Below are 25,628 nucleotides of genomic sequence, written 5' to 3'. Positions count from 1 at the left end.
TCTCTGCTATCAGCACTTACATTTTTAAAAGACTGAGCAATAAGCAAATCGAGCTTTTCCTCCACATTTTTTCACCTGCCTTCACCCTGGCAGGTGAGAGATGCACACGCCGCGTTTGCCACCTCCCTGCCACAGACGTGCTGTTAGCACCCTCAGAAATGCTTGATGAGGATAAAAATGTAAAGCGCAGAATTACATTTCTCCTAATACTGGGTTTTACTAAAAACGCTTCTTCAGATTATGTTACATTGAACTAAAAATTGATTCTACCGGAAAGCGTGAGATGTTCTTCAAATGTGAGGCAGCCTCTGCTGTTTCTTTTGTTTGTTTCTTCTGCTCAGCCAGAGTAGATTTTAAAAAGTACATCTTAGTAGATGTCCATTAAATTTCCACTATGTTTTTGAATGTATCTTCTTATCAATGCTGATTACTACAATGTGTATCTAAATAAAAGCTCCTCTTCATAATCAAATTCCTCCTCCTTCCTGATTCATTAAATGAGGTCACAGCCCAGCGTTTGAATTCATGGATGCGAATTGTGGCAACACTCTTAAAATAATTGGGTAGGTGGGTGTGGGGGTGGCTGATAAGGAAAAAATGCTACTATTTATTTTAGATAAATGGGTCATCAGAAATAAGGGGAAATGAAATGAACAGGAGAGCAGACAAATGGGATTCACACAAAGCAGTTTTTAAAGTTCACTTCCTACAGGCTGAAGGGATGAAATACTTTCAACAGAGCAAATCAAAGGGTGGAAAAAATTTAATTTGCAGCATCACCGTTCACTTTATTGACTGACAGAAGCATTTAAACAAGCCTTTCAGGCAGCAAAGGCAACGCATGTCTTAGAGGAAGACCTAGAACTTTACACACGATCTTCATATTTGTCTCTATAAAAAAACACGTGCTAATTTCATATTCCAGCTAATTGGGTAGGAAAGGTCACGCTGTGGCACAGAGAACATCTTGTATTAAACTCGGTGACTCTCAAACCTTCGCACAGGATGTGTCATTATATTGCTAGGAGGCCATTTCTACAGACGAAGAATGCGAAGCTCTAGCCATAATTGCAGCACGCTTAAAGGTCAGAGTCTTTGGGACTTTAAGACTGCAAAGATGCTTATTAAAGTCAAATATGCAATCTGGTCAATAATGGAAAACAGTCCCCATAGGGGATGAGAAAAGCAAGATAAAGGAGAACGGACACACGGTGAGGTGGCACTAAGAGGGAGGCTTTGCTCTGAGCACCTGTCCACATGCAGCAGCACCAACTGCCTGCAGCAGTTCTTAAGGGCCGTTGGAATCAAGGGAGAGCAGAGGCTTATCTGGTCCATTAAGAGCCTGCTACCTGAGGAAGCATTTAGAGCTAAGGCATTTGTCCAAACTATAAAAGTACTGATATGTCTTTAACCTGCTTCAAAAAAAGAAAAAAAAAAGCACAGAGAAAACCAATTAGAAGGTCATCCTACAGACAGGTCAATGCAGAGGATGAGAACGCAGCACAGCAGCGTGTTAAATGTGGGACATGGACTGCGTCTGAAGTCAGCACTGGGATAATCTGAAAATAAACCTTGAGATTCAGGGGTGCTCAGTGCCCTTCCTACCTGTGAATGAAGTTTTTCTTCTCCAGGTACTCCATGGCTGAGGAGATCTGAGTGGCCATGTACAGCAGCACCACCGCGTTCACCTCCTGCCGGTTGCACTCGCGCAGATAATCCAGCAGGTTCCCGTACGTCATGAACTCCGTGATGATGTAGAAAGGAGGTTCCCGTGTGCACACCCCTAAGGGCCACGACAAAGTTGGGTTTGAATATTTTGTCTTCTAAGGCAATTTACACCTCTAACGGGGAAATACAGGGCTCGCACAGGGAATGGGCTGTGCGTGGAACTGGTTAACAGAGGGGTTTGATTTCCTGCTTCAGGCTCTGGCAAATTAAAACGTTAGGGAGACGAGATCATTAAAAACCATGTATTACTGGTACAAATTGTGAATTTTGCCAGACAATAAGTGTCTGTATTTAAAGCCTTGGTATGGTAAGCAGCTTATCTGCTCCTTAACATCCATATCACTGCACAAGGGTTTAAGTTCAAATCCCCCTGCTTGGTATTTATCACTTACCTAATAATTGCACCAAGTTCGGATGCTTGATCTCCTTCATTACTGCGGCTTCTTTCAAGAACTCTTCCACCTCCATGGTATCCTCCTGCAGAACAATAGCAAAGCTTTGGCAAGGACAGCGCACACAAAGGAGGAACAGTTTTTTTGTATGGGGGCACAAAACGAACAGCAAAGTGACAACAGAAGCCACAGCTTTTTTCAAGGTAATTTTTCCCCGTAGCCACATCACAATGCCAAGGAGTTGGGAACTTTTTTTGTTTGTTTGTTAGGATTGTTTAAAATGTATTTTTATCATTCATATTGTAGTTTTGGAAGAGAGCTTTTTAGAACAAGAAAATCTATATCCCTTTTGTGAAGGGGCTCTTGCAGGACCGTTCAGGAGCTGAAAAGGAAAAAGCTAAAAATGTTTGTTCCTAACAGAAAATAAAATCACATGAAACAAACAGCACAGAAAGAAAAAGAAACAAAACACGAATGAAAAGAAAAGGAAGGCTACGCCACAATCGAAGGCTCGAGCAACTGCTGAAATGCAAGGCCCCGAATTCACTGGGTCTGAGCAAGAGATGCCCACCCTCAGACAGGGCAGCGTGGCCCACGGCAGCGACTCCTTAACCGAAAGCCCGAGGTTTCACAGATTTCATTCGTGGTATTTAGAATCTGAGCTGTGACGTAACTGTTCCGGGCAGATGTGTCACTACCTATTTGTTGAGCGCCGTGAAGTTGCTTGGCACAACAGAAAGCCAGGGAAGATCCAATCTTGCTCAGAAGACCCATCTGCTGCAGCAAACGGGCCCCAAACGGCCGGAAGGTCATTTCAAAGTGGTGCAAAAACACAGATCTATTCCTAAAGCAATGTTTCTTTCTATATCCATATTTTTTTTTTCCCGTTGGCGGATTAATGTTGACAGCCTACATGGACGAAGTGTTTTAAGGAAGGATTGGAGAGGATTTACTGCTGCTGGTGAGAATGATAACAGTGGGCTGCTGCTCTAAGACCCAGGCAGCGCTCTGCTCTGCAGTTAGCCACGAGAACCTTTTTCGAGCGGTTTCATTCCATCATTCGCTATTCGTCGCCAATTAACTTGATTGGCAGCTGTGTTTTTGTGAGCACGCTCCGTCAAAACGAACAGCCCAAAGGGCCTTGTGATCAGAACTTTAAACCGTTTTCTTTGGCGAAGGAAACGGGGTTAACAATCCAGGTTGCCAAACAAACCTCGACGCGCACTTATCTTTTGTGTGCTGCTGGAAAGGTGGCTCCTCTGCACGGCTGCTCCGTGGTTTGCGGTCCTTTACCTCTCAGTGACCAAACTAATCAGGAGGATGCACAGAGGGAATTACCCTAACAGTGATCTCTCTGTAAATCTGAGGGAACTACCAATCTCTCTGTACATCTGATCTCACGCAAAGAGCAGAATTGTGCCAGTTTCAGTCCTCCTCTGCACAAAACCACGGAATAAATACAAGGGTTCCAGCAACACGGTGTGTTCCTAGCAAAATATAGGACCGTGCCTCAGCCCTGACTTACACAAACCTCATTAAGGGACACCTGGCCTGCACGTTGCTTGATTTAAATCACAGGCTTCTCTGCTGGGGAAAACAAAGGAAAAAAAAAGGCAGTCTTTGAAGGCAACCTTAATTAATGCAGGGTAGATGTGTGCAGGAAGAAATGTGCTGAGGTGGCCGGCTCACAACAGTTCAGGCATTTAATGGCCCTCACGGGGCAGTAAGTTTGGGTCACGGCCCCAGCAGGCTGCATCCAGCCCCGAGATGCTGCTGGAGCGGGTCACGAAGCTCCATCCCCAGCCACCACGGCCCATTTCTGCCGAGTCCCTGCTGAAATGTTTAAATGGGAAACATCCGAGCACCGCCTCGCTGCATCGCACCTCCTGCTTACACACAACCAAAACCCAGGGTGCTGCTTTTGTCAGCTCTGCTCAGACCTGACAGAAAAACGAACAACAAATCGGGCTTCCTGAGCCCTGCTAGTCAAAAGGAAGCTGGGAGGGATTTTTCTTCCTTTTAGCTTTCCCTCCCCTTTATCTTTCTTACGCAGATACGCAGGGTAGATGGGGAAGGAACAAGAGCCACGTCAAGTTTTGAAAAATATTCTCTCACATGAAGGTAAAGCGAGTCGTTTGAGTGTTTGTGAAGAAGCTGCTGAAGGCTTGTTTCCCCGTGCTGAACCGGAATATAAATGCGATTTAAAAATATTTCCCAAAACTTTGAAGAGAGCTATAATCCCACCTGTCAGGTAGCAGACTGATGGATTTAAGGACGGTGGATTATAAATTTGCTTTTAAGGATGGTTTTAGTGTGCGTAATTGCAGACTGAAGTGTTTCTCAACTCTCTTTTTGGTTATTCTTACATTCCCCAGTGGAACACGCTGCTCCATATTACATTATGAACCACTTTCAGTCGTGTTTCATTAAATATTTATTTGATCTATTTGAAACAGCCATGGTCTGTATTAAGGTTTCTCGTTAGGCACAGAGATTCGATGGCATCGCACAAAATGTGCCTCTCTTGATGGGTTTTAGCGAGAAGATGAAGGAACGCAACAATCAGGATTGGGCACAAACGAGAGACCCGAAGGCATCCGGCACCCTCGCACCACGGCAGGAGATGCTGCAGCAAACTTAGCATTTCAGGACACGATTTCCCTCTCCTTTTCACGATACGGATGTTTTGTTCAAGCTGGTCACATCGCAGCTCCACATGCACCATGGTGCTCCCGAGCAAGCCCTGCGGTCGGTCCCAACGCGTTGGCCCGAGCACGGGTAACACTAGGTGTCACTCGCTGCCTGTGCAAGCAGGCACTGAACTCTCCTCCACTGGGGAGCAGCAAAAGGAATCTCCAGAGTACAAAAAAGGCCAAAACGAAAATCCTTTCTGCAGCCATAGCAACCCAGAAATACCGAGGTAGCCCCCGTTCAGACAGTCAGGGAGAAATGTTTTCCCCGAATCAAGGAAACTTCCTTCCCCTGACACTGCCGCATCAATGCGGGGCTCTCCACTTCAAAAATGTCCATTGCAAAAACAAAAAACAAGAAGAAACAAACAAAAAGCCTTCTTCTGTTTGTTTCTGCAAGCCCAAGCCACATCCCAATGCGAGGAGAGAGAACATGGTGTCAAGTTAACATAAACTCTTATTAAGCAATCGAATGCAATGTGTGTAGATGGTGCCAGGAGATCTCAAGACACATTTATAAACATAAATGAATTAAGCAATGACCTTATGAACCCGGAGCATTATTTGCATTTCAAGAGGCAAGGAAACCAAGACTCAGAAATCAGGGAGCAGAGCCAGAAACAGAACTGATTACCCAGTTCCCCACTAAAGCCTCTTACGAATTTTAATATACTTGAGCTTGGATACACTTTTCCCCCCCTCCCTCTTGTCTCTTTTGATAATAAACAGCTGTGAACAATTGCTTAAGACTGCTAGGTACACAGGGAGCTTGTCTTTGGGAAAGACGCCACATGAGACAAACAATCAAAACATTAAGATCCTCCTTGAAATGCAGCCCTTGAATTTTCTGTTGCCTGAGTCACGATGCGCAATTTTCCTTAATGCCCCAGCTTGTCTCCGTGCGTTCACCTGCGAGCAGCACACCTTTGCCACCCCCTGAATGCAAGAGGTATCACAGCAGCTATTTACTTTTCTGAGGTTTCATCTGCTCTGAAGCAAAAATTGCGCTGTTAACAGCCTGTTTAGTTATGTGTGTTTCAAGTGTCACATAAAACCATCATCGGTTCAAGTTCTCTGTTATTCCAGGCCTACGCACAGAAATTAAGGGCTAGCACCAACCCAAACTGTCAAGCGGGGCTGAGGGAAGGCAGCCAGCCTGCACTCAGCTCAGCTGAAAGGACAGGAATGTAGGAAAAGAAGAGAAGTAGGAATGTTGAGAGACGCAAATCCTACCTTTAGGGTCTTCACGGCCACTGTGAGGCTGTACTTCTTCCAGACTCCTTCGTACACCTCTCCGTACTGCCCGCCCCCAAGCTTGTGCTTCATGGTGATGTCAGTTCTCTCGATCTCCCACTTGTCATAGTTTGGGGACACCCCGTAAATAGTGGGCTTATTGCGTTTGGGCGCCGGGTAGTGTAAAGTGGTGATGAGCCCATCTGCTACCGTTGAATGATGATGGACCAGCTCCGCCAACGTGTTGAAGCGGCTCTCAGAAGAGACATACAGCTAGGGACCAAAGAAAAAGAGAAAGCTCATTAACTTCATGCATATTCGAGCATTCGTATGTAGAAACTACATTTAAAATGGTGAAAGCCAAGTGTTGCATGGCTTCAGGTCACACTGCCGTGCCACGAGCTCCACGTGCTCTCTAGCTCGCAGAAGCTGAGAGCTGAGAAAGATCAACACTTGCAGAAGTGCATGGATTCACCAGCAAATACATGCACTTTGCTCAAACAATATGGAAGGAATGACCACAAAGAGCATTCGGTCGGCATGCTGCTGCTTGAAATGTCTGCTTTCCAAAGGCTGGTCAGCACAGACTGTGGGATAGTTTCTGAACCATCGGGTTCTCTACCTCAGCGTCTGGATCACACTGCTACTGTCTGAGTGATGACGTTTCACCTTCCTGGATTCTCCTTGAAGTTTCGTTAACAAACTGGGAGCTTTGGGCTAAGGTCTGCATAGTGCTCTGCATCGAGCTGGACAGCTGGCCTGTTCATCCTTGTGATGGGCACAGATCAATAATGCAGAAGTAAAATCATTACCACTGAGCACGGACCTACTGCGAGGCATGGCAGCCTGCATTTGTTACCACTTCAACATTTATAGAGAAGAGCCATTTGAGCCTAAAAGCCTGCTAAAGGTAGAGAAGTGACACCTACAAACACAGCTCTGTATTTCTTATTTCATACCCAACTCCAAACTTCCAGTGACAAAAGCTACAAAATAATAATAACCATAATAATAAAGTGATGCTGTAACGCCTGAAGGACAGGGAGAAACCTTCTGCCTCGCTGGATGTGCACCGAAAAGCTCAGGCTGTGCACGTGTGGTGGCCATCTGCCTGGGATTTTGGGAAGCTGACAGGGCTGTCAGTCAGCCCCAAATCCCAGACTTGGGGCCAAACTCTGCTTCTTCCACCTAGACAGAATTCTTGGATGGAAAAAAAAGAAATTTTTGGAGCTTCACAGATGTGTTAAGTGAACATGTCCAACAGAAAAAGATGATGTATTTACAGAGAAAAAAAATGTTTGCAGAGAGGAGGAAAAGAGCCTTTGATCTGGAGACCGGCAATTTCTGTACGGATGCTCCTCCTTCACAGGCATCTGTTTACTATGGAAAACCCAAAATGAGAACAAGAGGCACTGGAGAAGACCAAATATTCCGAAGGAAAGAAGAGCACTGGCCCTACGAATACGAAAAGGTGAGTGAAAAGAGCAGCTGTATCATCCAAGGACGTCGGAGTGCCACGGAAGAGGCCCTCTGCCCCTCAGCATCCTGCTGGCCCAAATTCCTGCTTCAGTTTCTGAGAACGAGACAAAGGCTCCGGTGCAGATGGTGACCGTCCTGTGAGAGCTGGCAGGAACGCTCAGATGCGTGTGTCATGGACTTTCACGATCAGAGGTGAAATCACCTTAAAAATGGATGTTCTGGGAACAGAAGAATGGCACTTTGAGAGAAGCTTTCACAGTTGCAAGGCAAGAAGCAAACGGTTCTTCAGACCACCACGGAACAGCCAGTGTAACCACAGCTGGGAACAAACCACGGCTGTTTGGGAACAACTTGCAGTACTAGCAGTGGTACCAGCAGTTCATGTTACACCGAGGACTAAAATATAAAAGTATGGATGTGTGAAACTATGCTGAACTCTCGGACTGCTTGGAAGCCCAGGGAAGTGGGGAGAAGGAAGCCTGTCCCTGGTTTTCTGATGGCTTGCATCCCACGATCACAAAATCTCCTGGAATTTACAAATATCCCTATTTTGTGTGACAGGTATGAACTTGCTACAGATTGAGAAGGGTGGTAAATGAACGGCCAAAGGTTTGACAAGAAACCCACAGCAGGCTGGGGAACAGAGCTCAGGATGCCAGGACAAGGCTCCATGCTGTAACACACACCAAGGTTTCTACCTGCATGAAAAAACACCCAGCCACCCACCGAGCGTGTTCATTCTGCACTTTTCTACCCTCTCAGCGATTAAACCTTAGCTCTGACACCTCAAGCCCTCTCTTCACTACTGGAGATCAGAGTTAGGCAGTGTTCAAATCTTCATCTGGAACGTGAGGCACATATCCCAAGACGAGGCAACAAGGAGCAGCTCTGGAGGGCGTGCTGCCGGTGCCGCGCAGCGAGCTTTGCTGTGCCCTCCCTCCTCCAGTGACCCTGCTCACCAAACCTGAGCTCATGATGCCTGCTGGATCATTTCCCCCACGTAAATGGTCTGGTGCTGCTCACTGTACTCACAAAGCGTGGCCAGACTCAGCAGTTCTGCAGTGCAGGAGGTTACACCGGGGCTCGTGCAATTTGCATCCTGGCTGGCTACGCTGCCCACTTATTATTTGGGCAGTTTTCGTGCATCTTCAGTCAAACTAACAGCTGTGCTGTTCCAAAGTGCTCCGGGCTGCTCAGATTTGTAGAAATTAGTTGTTTATGCACAGCCTGTACCATCAGACCGTGTCTCCTGACTGGTGGTAAGGGTGTTGTTAAACTGACCCGTGCAACGCATCCTTAACCTGAAGGGATTTCTCACCCTGCCATCAGCAGGCAATACTAAAAGCCCCCACAAAAAAAATCCACGAAGAAGGGAATGAATCTGCATCCTGCTGAGCCACTGGAAGCTCCAAGAGACTCCATCAAGACACGTCCTGTGTCCCTAATGCTGACCACAGCAGGATTTGAAGAAGTGGCTGGACAGCGCTGTTTATTCACTCTGGTTACTCAATAGGAGGCTTTGCCTCAAGTACCATCAAGGCAGGAAAACCCAAGGCCTCAGTTCCACGGAAGTGGTTTACCAGATTACTGGCTGCGCTGTGCCAGCCAAATCCAGAAAGGTCATTTTGAATGTCTTCCTAAAAAAACATTAAAAGGTGGTCCGGAAGAATATGACCCATTAAAATGGGAAACGAAAAAAATCCCCTGATGAGTTACTTCTTTCAAGCTACTGAACCCCAGAGCATTAACATGAACGGTGCTAAAATTAAGACAGATGCATCTCCCATCTCTTCCTGCTTCTTTCACTTCTCCTGCAGGCTGGGGGAGGCTGTGTGATGCACGGACCCCCTCCAGGCCAAGCAGCAGCTGCTCCACTCGGTTCTGTAAAACCTCTTGCGCCGTTCTCACAGGCACAGGATATGACCCACCGAAGCCGTTCATCCTCGAGGCCTCCAAGTGCTGCAGTGAATTCCTCAGAAGGCTGAGCAAGGACCTGGCAGGCTGTGGAAGCCCCAGGTGCCCGGGGAGCTGGAGGCAAGAGCTTCCCTTCAGCAGAAGGATGTGAAACGGGTAACGGAGCAAGGCCCCAGCAGCTCAGAGCAGGGATGCTGTGCAGCAGTCTCCGTTTCCCAAGGGGAAAGCAGGGATGTTAGCTGCCTCTCTTACTTGCTTTTAAGCTTCAGCAGCTTGGGACAGGGCACTGGAAGCGTGGCGTGCCCTGGTCCAGCTCCAGGCGGAGGTGGGTGGCAGAGGCAGGCATCTGGCAGCACGCTCCTGATGAGCTGTCGCACTTCGCTTCGTTAACACAAATGGAAATCGATGCGATTTAACAAGATGAATTGCAGTGCTGAGGCTTGGGGATGGTGAACGGCCCCTTCTGTGGGGATGGCAAGCAGCCCTCTTCCTTGGCAGGGCCAGAGGGAGCACTGTGGCCTCCTCTTCGCTCAGCCCCACAGGCACAGCTCTCGTGCTGACCTGCACCTTTTGTCAAAAACACCAATTCAAGCAACTCTCTGGAAAATGAACAGTTAACCCGGCTACTACAGACCTGAGCAGATTACTGTAGCTCTGCGGAACTGTTTTGGGGGATAAAAACAGCTCTGCGGGGATGAAAGCCTTCATATGCCAAACCCTTTTACAGCGAAAAAGGAGAACGTGCTACAGCACCAGGGACACGTGGTTATTTACACCAAAAGGAGGAGGCCTCGGTTCAAAGTGTTCGCTTGCGAACACTGCTCAGCTGCCAGCATCGATGGGAATCAAAGGGATATCAAGCACAGAGACAGGAGGAGGAAAAATATTCCAGACTGCCGTGTATTCCTCGGAGTCCGCAGCCTGTCAGCATTTCTCAGGGCTGATGTGACCACAGAGTGTGTCTGCACAGAGCAAAAAAAGAGCTGAAGCACTGTAACGAAGAAATCCATCACCTGAAATAATCATAAATATCATCGTCTCCATCAGAGTCTGTTTGCTAAAGCAGACCAAAAGTGTTCCATTAATTAATAAAGTCTGTTTATCTTATTAAAGGTTTTAGAGTGACAAGTCTGATAAATAGCAAACATGATATACTTGTTCCCTGTGTTTTTATATTATGGATTCTACTGTTTGAAGAACAGAGCTCTCACAGGACACAGGAAAATTGGCTATGGAAGACAGTATTATACTTGATTTTATTTTTTTTCATTTAAAAGTACTTTAATGGCACAGAATCTGTCATCTACTAGATGCTGGCAAGAAGAGCATCAGCAGCCATGCTCCAGACCCACACTGCAACTTCTGCAGAGGATCTAAAGAGATGCTGCTTAAAATGGGTTCATTAAAAACAAAATTTACCGAAATCCAATGCCAGCAGAAACGTTTCCATGAAATTCAAATGAAAATCTGTGGAAAACTAAGCTTATGTTAACATTTCTCTGCAGCATCCATCAAGCAAGGCATTGCAAGACTGCTGTAGTACACAAAGATAGAGGGAAAAAAAGAAGACGACACTGGAAAGGGGGCCCAAACAACAATGAAAGTGCCTACCCGTTTTCAATAATCACCTTGAAATGCTGTGCAGAAATCAAAATAGTAGTTTAAAATGACGCAGAGTAGTCCAAAAGGTACTCTGTCCCTAATATTTAGAGGACTATCAGCAACACTTTTCTGATTTGGCAGTCCAAAAGGTTATCTTTTGAACATACGCAATGAAAATCCTCTGTTAGAATACCTTACTGACAAGATTTGTTGCATCCAGCTCTGATGTAAGCTCTACTGTCTCCTACCTTAGTGTTTCGCTACTGAGCTGCACTCCACCTCACCAGTCTGCTAAAGGAATGAGCTTGTTCTGTCACAGCCCTGTAGGAATGTCACAGTTTATTGTAACGACGGATGCTGAACATTGCGATCGGGGCTCGGAGCTGCACAGCTCAATCGCTGCTACTTGACCTTGTGCATTCAGCAGGACAGAGTGCACCACCAGCACGGTTTTCTTTTACAACGTGGACAGCCTGCAGCCTTACCTTTCCGTCGGATGCGGTGTTTATTCTGTAGTGGTACACCCTTCCTTCGTACCGCAGGGAGATAGACCTCTGTCCTGGGCTGCTCTCGCTCTCCCGCACGAGGAAGCTGCCGTTGATGCCGCTGCTCAGAAGGTACTCGGCAGCGTTACGGGACACGGGTCCGTGATACCAGGAGTGTTTCTCCAAACTATTCACTGGGGTGATGTAGTTGCTGGGCACCCAGCCTTGTCCGTTCTTCGTTTGAGCCTCACACCATTCGCCATTGTGATTGTAGCCCAGGACGCGGAGCTTTTCACCTGAGCACAAGAGAATATATTTAGACACAGCAAACCTGGGAGAGGAGCACAGGGATGGGTTCTTTCCGCCCTATGGTCATTAAATAACCTCCCATAAGAACAGGAATCTCACTGAGCAGGGACCACACGCACTGCTTTAAGCCTGAGCGGAGCACAGAAGCCAAATAAAGTGACATGCACGCTTCAGGAGTTTGTTCAATTCCCCTGCAGTTCTGCAGCACTTCTGGCACTGCTTGAGCTGAGAGAAGACTCCAACAAATTTTATTTGAACTGAGTTGACTACAACAGGAGCAGATAAACAGTAAAAAATTGTTTTGATTAGCAAAGAAAATAGATGCAACTTGGAGTTGCATAAGGAACAGAAGGACTAAGTAAGAAAACACTACCTGTATGAGGTCATTTTTCTAAGAAAGCCTGCATTTTGGAGAAAGAACCATGAAAACAACAGAGGCCAGCCCCTAGAGTCAGCTTAGTTTGATTTCTCAGCTCAGAATCTTGCTCCTGCTGGAGACCTTAGCTTTGACAAACAGTCTTGGCCAACGCAAAAACCTCAGCCAGTTTTTAACCTTTTAAAAGGTTATGACTTCAAGAAGTATTTGTATTTGTTTAAAAAGAATTCCCACAGTAAAAAAATAATAAATCCCATAGTGTTTAGCGTGTAACTCAATTGTCTCCCAGTGGTTTTTCATCCTGTGTCTTCTCACACGCTCCCGATACCGCTCTGCCCGGTTGCCTTACCTTTGGTGATGCTGAGAGTGTTGTCCCCGCTCGCCACAAAATCGTAGAGTGCAACAAAGAGGTGGGGGTCATTCTCACTGGGGCAGGACAGGAGGTTCTCCTTGGAGTTCCAGCGGGCGGCTTCACTCAGGCCCTGGGGCTCAAAATCTGACACTACCGGCCTCTGAAGGGCTTCTGGAGAGGGGAAGAGAGAGAGAGAGGAAAAAGGAGGGTCATTGCTGCTGAGAAAAGCCAGCTGGTTAAGCCCCACGCCGTGATTTTTCTCATTTTTTGACATGTGTGCTCCTCATGTGGCAGAGGACGACGGCGGACAGGACAGTGCCACATACACAGAGCACCCTCGCCAGCCAGCTCCAGCTCCCTGCTGGTCGGGGAAAGCCCCTCTCCTCCCGCCAGGAAATGCTGCTCACGTAGGCTGCCTGCTGCTCTGTAAATCCCTTGGCTCCTGCCCAGCTGCTGCAACGGGGAGATTTGAAAACAAAAGCAAAGACCTTTAGAAGGTAAATCCCTTAATTATCCTGTAAATGAAATCACCAGAACTCGAAGCACCAAGCGCCAGGCAGGATGAGATTGTGAAGACGTGGGATGTACCGAGTTGGGTACATACTTCTGTTGTTTATAGTGTTTTAAATCATTTCTCATCTTACTCCAGTAAAGGCTGGGCCTTTTTTAAGCCTCCCTCCTGCACGTTGCTCCCCGAAGCAGCGCACGGTGAGAGCGCACGCTGCGCTTTGTACATTTTTAGGAGGCTCGAGATGTCTCAAGAAAAGCACAGTCCCCCAAAACAGAGTTTCAAAGGGCAAAAGCCAAATCAATGAAGATTTTTGCACTCTATGTGTATTACTCAATAAATCTTAACCAACTTCAAGCACACCAGGGAATTACCAGGATGCCACCAGGAGTTTGGGGCAGTGATGGCCCCACGTGCTGCCCCACCAACGCGGTACCTGTGCTGAAACAAGGGTAACAGTATGAAAACCTCATTTATTTTTTTTAAGGGGTTGCCCTCCATCTGGAGGATAGCTCTGTCCTCATGCTTTTAATGCTAACTAGCAAGGAGCATCCCAGCAAATCATCCCTGTACCAGCTTGGTTGGCCTGCAAACCCGGCACTCACCAGCAAGGATCTGCCCCAAGCAGCACCAGAAAACCCTTGGCAGTCAAGCGTGGGCCGGGACAGGCCCAAATAACAACGGGGAAATGCTGTATAGGAATGCTGTATGTAAAATAATAATAATAAAAACCCCTAACAATAACAAATCTGGTTATTTTCTGAGCTTTGGTGGTAAAAGTGCCAGGGCTCCCCCCCAGACAGCCTGGCGTCCCCACCGTGGTGGTCAGGTCGCTGCTGGTAAAAGGCCCCCGGGTGCTTCCCGACGAGCACGAGGGCCGTGTGTTCTTTGGAAAAGGTGAGACCACGTTAAGTGGGCAGTCAGGAAAAACCCAAGCTCGCACACTGCTGGGCCTGTTTTCCCGGCCAAACCATATCAGCAGGGAGATATATTTTTATGGTGAATCAGAGAAGCCAAGTCATACCGCTTCCTAAACGATTCCGGTGGCCATACCACAGTCAGAAAAGGTGGTGGCATGGTCGGGATTTTATTTTTAAAGCACCTCTACGCTCTTCCTCCTCCCGTTTCCTGCAGGAGAGGACACTTCGGCATGCCGGGCTTGCTTCGAGAGGGACAGTGAGAAAAGAAACAGCAAATCTGCCTTCGGAAAAAACGGAGCTATCATCATTTTACCGTGAAAACGCTTCGATCCTGCCAAGCCCATTAAGCCCCCCTACAGAGCACAGGGCTCTACGTGACAGGAGATACTCGGGGGAGAGTCCCACCGGCAGCAGACGGGCAGCAGAGGGGCTGCAAGCGGAGCGGCAACGCTGCCGTGCTCCGGCCCCGCGTCTGTGCAGCGCGGCGGGGCGGCCGTAAACCTCCGGGAGGAAGGAAAACGCCTCCCCCACTGGGGCCTGATTCAACAGGAAGGCAGGAAATCCAAGGCGGGCGCCCCTCCAGCTGCAGCACGATGATCGCAGCCCGGCGAGGCACGGCTCATGCGCGGGAGGGGAGCGGTGCCGGGGTTGGCGCTCTGCGGATCCACGGTGCGCGCGCTGCGGGGCAGAGCCTGCAACGAGGCTGAAAACACCCCCAAGAAGCCATACGGAAGTCCAGAAAGGCTGGTTTGGCTCTACGGCGTTCCTAAAAACCACCGATTGTGGTGATAACTGCCTGCAGACCCAACGACTGGCAAGAGCAGGGCTGTGAAATAATAGGGAGGAGAATTTGCTATGCCGGGAAACCAAGCGAGGGGCCCAGCGAGCACGCAGGGCGCTACGCAGCCGGGCTCTGGGACCTGATCGCACGCTCAGGGCTGGCACCCCAAAGGGCAGGAGCCCAAAGCCACAGGAGGAGGCAGGGAAGGTGGTGATGGCATTAAAGGACTATGAAAAAGGAAGGATGGGGCCCTGAGGCAACAAGGAGAAGAGTGGAGGTGAAGGGAGCGGAGCTGTGGGGCCACGAGCGCAGCAGCAGCTCCATGGACTGTGACAAACACTCCCCAAACACTCTCCAAAAGCTCTGGGCCCCAAGAGGAGGCTGTTAACAGGTCCAGGACACAAAGCCACGAGGCAGGAGAAGCAGACAGGACACGTCCATCCGGGTGCTGCGTACGGCCGGCTGTCAGCAGCGTTCGTCCCTCTTCGAGAGCTTCCCAAGGAAATCTGCCCAGCCCTTCAGAGCAGGACTCAGCTGTCCCTGTCCAAACACACCGGGGTCATTTCCAACCCGCTCCAGCTTCCTCACCTCCTCTCACTGGACTTAATTGTAATTTCACAGCGCTGCCAAGCCCTTCGAAGGGCCGGATTCCTCCCAGTGAGTCAGCCCAACCGCTGTGCCTGCGGGACGGTGTCCTGGCTCAGGGCCGGGGCGGGGAGCGAGCCTTAACTCCATCGCTTATCACCACGACTCCTTCCCCGCACCCACCTGCCCTTCTGCTGCTCCCTGCGCGGCTCTCGCTTCTTGCTTTGATCACCCCGTGCTCGAGGTGGCACCGGGACGAGCCCCAGAAGCAGCGCTGTAACTCAGCTCCCCGCTAGCACCGCCTGAACGACGCAGATATCAGAGCAGACTGAAATGAGATAACCAGAGCCCTTCCTTTGAGGCACCGGCTGTGCGAATGCCTTCATTTCCCCCTGAATTAAGCCTGCAGCGGGAGGTATTTAAGTTTGCAGGCTGAAAGGTTTCCTAAGCGTAACCATCTCCTGCTCATTGCTGTTTGTGCGCAGCCGTGAATCACTGCGAGGGCCCGCGTGACAAGTCCTCGGATGCGAAAAGTTCTGGTGGGCACCGCCGCAAGCAGATTTCCTGAAAATTTTAAGCAAAAGGTTGGAAGAGAGGCAAAAGCTCTGAACTACAAGCAGCTCCCCCACAGCTGACCACGGGGAGGTCCCGAGGGAGGGAAGAGCCCTCCCGTCTCCCTACAGAGCAAACATCCTGTGCGCCTACAAACTGCGCCGGCATTTTTTCCACAAGGTTTCCAGCACGAGGGAGCGCAGAGCACGCTCGGCAATCTCTCCGGAGGTACAGCACGTGCTGCCTCGAGCTTCCCCTCTCCCTGTGCTCCCCCTGCCCTCCTCGTGCCCTGGAAGGAAGGAAAAAACCAGAGCTGTGCAGGTTTCATGCACCCGGCGTTCCCGGCCCTGCGCACACGTGGTGGAGGAGCTGCCTCCATGCCTGATGGGACAGGGATTGACAAAAAGCTCTGCAAAGCTGATCCATCCAAAAAAAGGTTTCGTGTTGGATTTCAGACCCGTCCCCTCCAGGGAGGTCAGGCTCAGCCCATCCTGCACCCGCTCCCTGCAGCTTGGTATTGCAAAGGGCTCCTGCTGCGCTGCCCAGGCACAAAGAGCCCCTCGCAGTCCATTTATACCTTGGCTAATATTATTCTGTCATCTTGTTGGTGTTTTTTTTGGAAAGTTCACTCTTACATCATCCTGCAGGTTCCACTGGAGTTTATTTGCAGAGCACCTTCCGCTTACAACCCCTCGGTGACAAGGTAAATACCATCTCTCCCCAGCTAATCACGGCTGGGGATGCATAAAGAGGAACAGTGGATAGGGCAGAAATCTAGATTTTATTCCCTAATCTGCTACTAAGCTGCTGCCTGACCTGAGGTTGTAATGCCTGGGAGAGGATGAGCAAAGAGCAGCTAGATCCACCTGAATTTCAAACAACACTTTGGTATTTCTGAACTCTTCTCAAATTTTTTGCTTGTTTTCCTCGCTCACAGAGCAGCAGCAGTGAGGTTTGCCCATCTTGGAGCCCTGGGGAGGGGAAACACCAAGGAAGCATCTGGGAGATTTATTTCCCCATTTCACTAAGCAGCTCCAGAGCGTTAGGGGAAGACGAACGCGTCCGTGGATGATCACTTTTAGGTCTGAAGACAGCTCTGGTTCCTTGTTGAAATGCCACTTTCCTCACCAGGCCCCATGGGAAACGGTACCAAGCACCGCCAGCCACGTTTTTAATAAGGATGGGACAGGCAAGAACCGCTGGAGCAAGCCATTACAGAGCCAGAAACGTATTTAAAAGCAAGAACTCTACTGAGAGATGGCAGATGAGAGGCCCAGAGGGGAAAACAGCCGAGGAGGAGAGGGAACAAGCAGACTGAGAGCGGGGCTGAGGGCTGCTCCAGGAGCAGGATGAGGCCCTGGTGCTGCCGAGCCCAGGACCTGGCTGATCCCAAGAGCATCAAAAGAAATCCTCTGGGTACGGGCAATAGCCACGGGCTGCTGCTCCTCCCTGGGCTCTGAGTGTAACAAGAGCCACTGAAGGCAGGAGATATATAGGCAGGGTGACAGCTGGCAGGGCAGAAATGTTTTAGTTTGAAAACAAAGGGCTCGCCCAGCGTCCCCAGCACAGTTCTCAGCTTCGCAGAGAAGGCTGACAGGTTTTAAACAAGGTTTCTGCTTCCGAGCGGTGGAGCGAGCCCAAAAAGGCAGCGAGACTATTTCAGCCCCTATTTGGGACATGGACACGCTGTGTTTGCAGATCAGATTGGCAGCAGGACTCGCTGTGCCTCTTCCCTTCCACTCTTTACCCTTTCTTGGTGTGAAGTGAGGGAGGAATTATTCAGTCTGGCAAAGGCGAAGAGGAGGAAGCAGATGACAGAAGTTCAGCTCTCTCACGTTTAAAAATAATATTTACTAGCGCCGATGGAAGCGAGAGCAGAAAATGGCCAGCCCCAACAGCAATGTGGAATCTCAGCAATCGCTTAACTGCCTCAAAAAGGGTTTCTGCTGGAGTCCAGGCGATCCTCAAGGCCTGGGTCAGCCCGGGAGTGATGCACGGCGAGCCCGGCTGCGCACGGCATGGCCCCGGCCTCCAGGAGGGGGCTTCCCAGCCCATCAGCCCTCCTTCCCGCAGAGAGGAGGGCGTAAAAAAGCCTTTCAGGAGAGGACCACCATGAAAAGAAACAGTTCTGATTGCTCGGTCAAAAGACGTGTGTATATACCTACACGAATTGACTCTGAATCAGCTCTGCAGGGAGATTTGTAACCTCTTTTATGGAGCCCGACCTCAAGACAATACCGTCCAGAAGCGTGTTTGGAAATACCATAAACAGATCTGATTGTTGGACTCATGCTATTCATCAAGCGCTGTCATGTTTTTGTTAGCAGATGAAAACCAAAAGAAATCGAGTTAGGTAAAATTGAGTCTATCCTCCTGGCTCCAGCTGGATTTCCACGCGACTCACGGTCCTTCCACCCCCTCAGCAGCTCTCTGTACGGTTTCACAGCCTACCACGGGGAAGAAACTCTAAGTTCTCCTCTCATGTCCTCAGCAGCTCCCCATGCTGCTAAGACAACATGAGGGCCTTAAATCCTCGGCGATATCACCATGATCTCTTTAATCTTTTCAGAAGTGCCAGCACGATGGCAGGACGCACACAGAACAGTCCGGGCATCCCACACAGCTCGGGGACGTGGCTGGGGGCCCCAACACGCGGCCGTCCCCTCTTGGGGGCTGCCACTCGGCCTCTGTGGGCCTGAAAGGCTTCCACCAAACTCGCTCGTGGTGGGGCCTGGACTAGTGCTGTCCTAAGCAGCTGTCACAGCATGCAGGGAAAAGCATTCGGGTGGCAGTGATGGTGTTTGGTCACCTTCCACACCTAGGTGGGTGCTGGCTGCAGCTTTGCCCCGTGCTGAGCTTTGGGAGAAGTTTGTTTCAAAGTTCCTTCAGCGCCCGCTTCCCGCTCCGTCGTGAAAAATCAATATACAGCCCCGCTCCCAGCGAAGCTGCAGCTTACATCGGGCACTATTTGCTGCCTGATCAGGCCGTTCACCCTGCCGGGACGGAGCTGTGCTCTGATCCCATTGTGCAACCACGCTCAGCGGGGAGGGGGCAGTGCCTGCCCCGTGTACAAAAGCAAAAACTTGAAAAAAAAAAAAAAAAAACAGCCAGGGCAACACCCCCATAAGGCCCTGAAGTGCTCTGCCTACTCTCTGAGGGCCTTGCTGAGAGATGCAGCTGCTTGGGAAGGAGGCCCAGCACAGCCCAGTACGGCCCAGTACGGCCCAGCCCTGCTGTGCACATACACAGCCGGCCCCAGCACGGCACCCACGGCCCCAAAAGCTCACCGAGGAAGCCAGTCACGTAGGGAAGGGCATGAGTCCGCCCACCATTAAGTGTCTGAAGCTTTAAGTAAGCGGGATTAGGGGCGTAAAGGAACCAGAATTGGAAGGAAAAAACTCCTCTGGCAAGCGTCCCTTGGGTTTTAGACAGCAGAAAAGTATTCGGAGCCACCAAAAGGGGCTGGTGAACGCGGCCTCCGCGCGGCATTCCTCCGGCTCGGTCTGTCCCGAGGAGCCATTTGTAGTTTTTGGGATTCCTGACCTATGAATTTCCGAGGAACGTTTCTCCGCTGAATATTCGAGAGTTGAGCAAGAGCTGCTCGCCATAGGCCGCGCGGCATCAGGTGGTGGCGTTTCTCCCCTCTGATTTGATGAGTTAGCAAAGTACTCCTGGCACGCCGATTATTTTTGCTGAAGTAACATCCAGCGACACAAAGAAGCCCAAGAATGCATCGGCCGCCCGGGCACGGCCCAGGGCTGCGCTCCCCTGGGGCTGGGCCCCTCGCTCACGGGGACAAAGCGCTGCTGGCTGCTTCGGGAGAGGGTCCCGAGCCCCCCCCCCTTGGGATTAGGGGGACTTTTTTAGGGTTCCTCAGCCCAGCAGGGGCACAGGATGGGGGCCCCACACTGAGCTCGCCTCTATCAGCAAGGCCTCCAGTGAGCTGCCTGCGTCAACTCCGATGTCAATCCCTACACAGGGGGTGACTCAACCCCGCGATTTTGAACGCCTGGCTGTAGGACCGTCCCCGAAAAGCGAGCGGAAAGGGGTGGCCAGGAGCTCCCAGGAGCGAGCAGAGCGACGCCAAGGGGTTTTCCGCCTTCGCCCAGAGCCTTTTTCCCCACTCTCCCACCCTCGTCTGGCTCCCGAGAGGAGCTGGAGCCTTTTGGGGGGCTAACATCGCGCCCTGTCCCGCTGTGCTGGCGGTGTTTGTGGGGCCTGCTCGCCGACCGCTTGACATTTCCCCACCATACATGGCAGAGCCGCGCTCCCTTTGTACGCCTAATGAAAATCACCTGGCCGCCAACACGCTCACCAGCGGGCTCCCGGCTCCCCAAAAAACCCCCCTCAACTCCCTCAAAAACCCTCAATCCCCCCACTAAAGCCTCCAAATCTCCCCAAACTCCCCCCTTTCGGGCCCCGCGCCGCGCCCCGCTCACCTTCCAAGTAGCAGCTGGAGGAGGAGGAGAGCCCCTTCTTCGACTTGCAGCCCACCAGTTTCAAGCAGATCTCCAACATTTTCATTTGTTAGAGCGAAACCCTTCGAGGTTCCCTCTCCCTCCCCCCCAAAAAAAAAAGCCTGGCACAAGGAGGCTCACAAGGACGAGCCCTGGCGGAGCGAAGCCCTGGGGGCCGTGCTCTCCCCCCCCCTCGGGCAGCCTCCTCCGGGCATCTTCCCTGCTGCTGGTTGCCTCCAGCCGACAGGGGAACGCCGGGGCCGCCCGAGCTTTCCCCGAAACTGCCCCAAATTGCCCCAAAAAGTCGCCCGAGGCCGCCAACAAAGGGCCCCCTTCGCAGCCTCCCCCCCCCCCCTCCCCTTTCGCTGCCTCCTGCCGGCAGCTGCCGAGCCCCGCCCCGGCCCTTAACCCTCCTCCTGCCGGGCCCCGGCCCAAACACGCCCCGAGCCCGGCCCATGTCGCGATAATCGCGATGGGAAGGCGCCGATAACCCTGCAGGGGAGGCAGCGAGACCCCCCCCTCAAACCTCCGGGTGTGTACCTGCGGCCGGCACCTCCCTGCAGTCTTCCCAACTTACCCCTGCCTGCTCCTGGGAAGGGTTTCCCAACCCAGCGTGTCCTCAGCTTGTTGTGCCTCCTGCCTCAATCAACCAGGGCTTTTCTGAGAAATAAATAGGTGGGAGGCACCTGCAGGGATGTCCCAGAGCGATGCAGGAGGCACAGCATGAGACTGAGTGCTACCAAAATGCCTCCGAGCACGGCCAGGCCTGGGCACCGCGCACCAAGGAGCCTCGTCCCGTGTCTGACCGCCTTCAGAGTAAAGAAATCCTTCCTCATGTCCAGCCTCGACCTCCCCTGGATGATATGTTTTATATATTGCCATCTGTAAAGCAACCAGCTGGGTGTGCTGAAACATCCCCCTTCGCTTCCCCCAGTTTGGGGTGCCCGGGGAGCAGAGCTCCGAGAGCCCCGGTGCCGCCTGCGGAGCTGCCCAGGGGACTGACAAACTGACACCTCCCTCATTTTGTCCCTGAAGGCTTCCCTTCACCCCCGGCAGTCTGTTTTGGCAGTGGTACTGGGGCTCTTCTGCCCTCTGAAGTTTTCAAACGTTTCACGCTTTAGGGGGAAGTCCACACACTGCAGCATCGGGGGGCCCTGCCTCAGAGCAGGCCCTGCTCGGAGCACGGGCAGCGCTCTGCAGCACTGCTTTGGCTTCACTCTCCTCATCCTGGGAAGGAATTGTCAGCCCTCGGCTCATGCCACGCTGAACAGCAATAATAACTTCTGCCCTTTTTGTATTTAAAAGCACCACAAGCCACATCACTGCTAGCAGAGGAGTGGTTGCAGCGAGGACAACGCAATGTTCCGAGTGGTTTCAGCCTTTATCCTAAAGCAGCCGAGCACGGATACCCCCCTTTGAGAAGCCAGAAAGGAGAAGTTGAGTTTGCTGCAATTCAGACAGCTCACACAGAGGTGAGGCTACGTGCCTGGCCCCCCCGGTAGCCAGCAGTGTGTTACAGAGGCAGGGATGGAGCCTTCCCCGTGCCCTGCCTTCCTCCCTCCCCTTCTACAGGATTTCTTTCTATTTCATGGCAGCCTGAGCGTTTCAGAAGAAACCAACACTTTCTGCTCATTCCCTGCCCACCCGACTTCAGAAGACTGCAACCAAGAGCTCGGGCAGAACAAACCCAAACCTAAACAAAAAAAAACAAAGCAGATTTGGAGGAGAAAGGTTACGTCAATGGCAGGAGGCGCTGAGCCATCACGTGCTCGGGCCCAGCGTCGTGTTTAGGGAACTGGGATGAAGTCAGGTTTGCAGAGCAGAGCAGGCATCTTGCACGCAACTCCTCTCCACGTGACGAGCATCCCTGCCCTGCCTTGCTCGCCTGCAGCTGTAGGAACTGCAGGGATGTGAAATTCCCGTTCGGTTCCCCTGGAAGCACAAAGGCCGCCCCCCGACTGCTCTGAGTAAGGTTACTCCGAGTGCTGGCAGCATTATGGTGGATTACATTCCCTATCAACCCCTGGGGTTCTTCCTCCAGATGAAAAACGCCTCGTTTCGAGGTAAATTAACCCGCCCACAGAAGAACCTCGCTGCAGGAGAGCCACAGCCACCCAGGGACCCAAACACAAAGAGCTTTCCCGGGATAGCTTCCTCTGTAGATAAACCCTTAAATTAATTCCCTTTATTTTTCCACGCAGGCAAGCCTGTGTGGTCCCTCTGCTACAAACTTCGTCCTTCAGCAGCTCTTCATGTGTGTCATGGCAAGCTGCACTGGGAATGCTTTGGAGCAAACACTCCTCAGTTAGCACATGCTAGGAAATTACCCGGCGATACGGAAATAAAAGCCACATTGGTGGTGTCACACAAGTGCTGCTGCTCTTATGGCTGACATCTATTAATCCCTTTCATGTCTGTCGTATAGGCATCTTCGAGTAAAATCAGTCATGAAAAGCGTGCAGACTTCTGGACTGCAGAGACTGCTGCAACCTCTCACTCAGCCTCGCTGTTGGCAACAGCAAAATGGTTTTGGTTGGGACTGGCCTCAAAAGGTCTCCGGGTCAGGCTCCTGCTCAGAGCATGGCTAGATTTAGGGCAAAACCAGGCTGTTCCTGGCCCTTGCCAGGTGAAGTTTAACCATGCCTGCAGCACGCCACACCTTGATGTTTGTACCTACCCAACACTGCAAGGCCATAACCTCCTCAACCAGCTGCCTCCGTGTCCGAGCTTCTTCTCGCAGCCGGCTATTTTGTTCCTCGCTTCCTTAAAGCTACCCAAAATTTCAGGGCAGCTCTTTCCAAGAGAGCAATCACATGCACATGCGCGACAGCCGCGGTGAAAGGACTGGGCTCCGTGAACAGAAAGTGAGTTTTGGCATGATCCCCCCATGTTCAGACAACTGGAGTGAATTTCGTTGTGATACCATTAAAAACAGCTTGACTGCTCGCCACCCGTTTAAAAGCAGAGCTTAATTTTAAAATCCCCTTCTGAACCCAGAAAGGTAACAGACTGGAGCCCCAAACACCAGGGATTTTTTCACAGGTACCTTCAAGTGGCTTTTTTTGTCCTGCAACAGAGGCAGCACAAAATAGGGGTTAAAGCAAAGCAGTGGAGGAGTGCCCCAGCCAAAGAGCAGGTTCTTGCTTACCGTTCCAGGTCACCCGTGCCTCATCCTGCTCCTCTGTAAACACAGCTGAGGATTTCCCCACGGTGTTAGGGAACTCAGTACACGTTGTACAGCACTTTGCTGCCTCCCTACTTTTTGTTTGTTGCTCCACACATCCAATCACATCATTTATAAGACACATTTTCCTCCTTAAGCACTAAGGTTACTCGTGGTTTTGGGCACTCCCAGCTCGCTGTCTCTGGTTAGAGGCAGGTCCGTGCCGTACCACAGCGCTCCCTGATGAAATCAGTCAGGCGGTGGCACGGCACATCTCACACCATTACCTGAGCGCAAACATATGCGGACATGAAAGCGATCAAAGAAACCTACGTTGAAATCTGTGAATGACACAGCATGTGCTGCAGCCCCAGCTGTAGCAAAGCTGGGCTTTGATCTGACAGCAGGCGCAATATTGCCTCTTCTCCCGGGGGCTGGGCCAGCTCTGCCTGACAGATCCTGATTTTCCTCTGGGTTCTCAGATCTTCCACCGTTCAAATTCTCCGTCTACTCTCAGACGGGCTGTGCCAAGCCTTCTGGAAGACACCGATCAAGGGGACTAGCAGCTTGAAAATCCTGGCTACTAAAGCCTGCCTCCTCGGCCGCGGTTGTGACTTCGGAGATCAGCAGGCACCAGTGGGACCAGCAGCACCAGTAACAGGCAGACCCAGACAGGAGGCCCAAGTGGTTTCTGCTCTGCCTACACGGAACTCTGTGCCTTCAGTGGTGTGAATTTCTCCAGCACTGCCCTATGTCAGCTCCACTCTGCTGATGCTGCCATCACCTGCTTGTTTGCTGCCTTTGTGCAGCATCTCTGCCTTTTGCGGTTCGTGTTTGAGCCCCTGATTTTACCTTTCCATCTAAAAATCTTCTCAAGATCCAGCTGCCTTGCTCACAACAGCACGGACAGCTGCCAGTTAGAACAGCACGTTAGAAACAAAAGCCACTTAACTACAATTCCGGTACTTTTCAGCTCGCTCTCCAGTAGGCATTTTGCCTCCAGCCCCCCAAAAAGCCATCACAAGCACACGTGGATTTGAGTAAAGGGCAGCCAGCACCTGAGGGCAGAGTGTTTTCCTTCCTGCAGAGCACCTCGCACGCTGTGAGCGGCCCAGCAAGAGCCCAGATGCTACCTGCATGCACCATGAAATATTAACACTCTTGGACTGCCAGGCAAGAAACAACAACAAAGGCAGGTTACCAGAAGGCCACTGGAGACCCCGAGAGAAAAACAAACGGTTTTGCAATAGGGCATGTGCGTTTGTTGGGGTTTGTTTCTCCTCGATTTAACAGATGTTTGCGATTTGCAATCCTCCCGGCCGAAGGACTCGGCTGAGGAGCAATGGGATTAGAGATGGGATGTTCGACTGGTTGAGATTCCTCTCCAGCAACGGGGCAGAATCCTTCTTTTAAGGTAGTTATGAGGCAAAAGGTCCTACTGGGCTCCTGCAGCGCTGGCCCATCCTCCTGGTACCCATGTTAAAAAGGAAGATGTGCTGTGAGCTCCACTGAGCTGCCTGCGTTACCAGCCCTCACCTGCAAGGCTCATCCAAGTCCGAAGGGGTTCTTTATAAACCACTGAACAAGCTTTTGGCCTCTCCCATTAAGAGCCTTTTGAAACATCTGCAGGCAAAGAAAAAGAAAGAGGCATCTTGCAACTTCCAGATCTGGAAAAAAAAGGTAGAGATTTTACCTTAAAGACACCAAATAACATTGACTCTACCTTCTCCTGAGAGCTGAGCTCTTCTCGCCCGATCGATTTATTAAAATTGGGAGATGTGGAGCGGGGAAGGGCAGTTTGTGTGCTAGGTAGAGTCACATCAGCTTAGGGATCCTGCTGAAGTTCAGCATTTGCTGCCAGACCGGAGGAGCCAGCACACAATCAGAGGAGATGCATACTTGCAAAGTGTCAGAAACCAGATTTTTAGAAGCGTTTCTTTGCCCAACACTGACTCAGAGCTTGAGTGGGAGCATTTCCGTGTTGTTTTATCGAAAAGGCAAGGAGATGTGAATGAAAAGCGAAAACCAGGGTGCGCCAGGGGGTTCAGAGGTGCTGACCTCGTGGGTTATCCTGTGCACGGCCCAGCACGGCCACCCGAAAA

The 25,628-nt window shown here is 50.9% G+C and overlaps 1 protein-coding gene across 3 annotated transcripts in view; it reads right to left on the bottom strand.

Moving 5' to 3' along the window:
- Nucleotides 1-25,628, bottom strand: part of ABL1 (ABL proto-oncogene 1, non-receptor tyrosine kinase) — a 69,592-nt gene that overhangs the window by 10,154 nt on the left and 33,810 nt on the right. For 2 of the 3 annotated variants that reach the window (XM_084494125.1, XM_084494126.1), the window contains 5 exons: nucleotides 12,558-12,731; nucleotides 11,524-11,819; nucleotides 6,044-6,316; nucleotides 2,121-2,205; nucleotides 1,606-1,783 (listed from right to left, as the gene is read on the bottom strand). In XM_084494125.1, the coding sequence (XP_084350251.1) occupies nucleotides 1,606-1,783; nucleotides 2,121-2,205; nucleotides 6,044-6,316; nucleotides 11,524-11,819; nucleotides 12,558-12,731 (1,006 nt within the window). Of the gene's footprint in view, nucleotides 1-1,605; nucleotides 1,784-2,120; nucleotides 2,206-6,043; nucleotides 6,317-11,523; nucleotides 11,820-12,557; nucleotides 12,732-20,345; nucleotides 20,697-25,628 lie in introns of those variants that run through there. The other variant, XM_084494127.1, reaches the window with a different exon arrangement.

Source organism: Aythya ferina (assembly GCF_964211825.1).
Source record: "Aythya ferina genome assembly, chromosome: 20".
In the NCBI taxonomy this organism is placed as follows: Eukaryota; Metazoa; Chordata; class Aves; order Anseriformes; family Anatidae; genus Aythya; species Aythya ferina.
The sequence above is the reverse complement of the archived record's forward strand: the minus strand, read 5'-3'. Positions and strand labels throughout refer to the sequence as shown.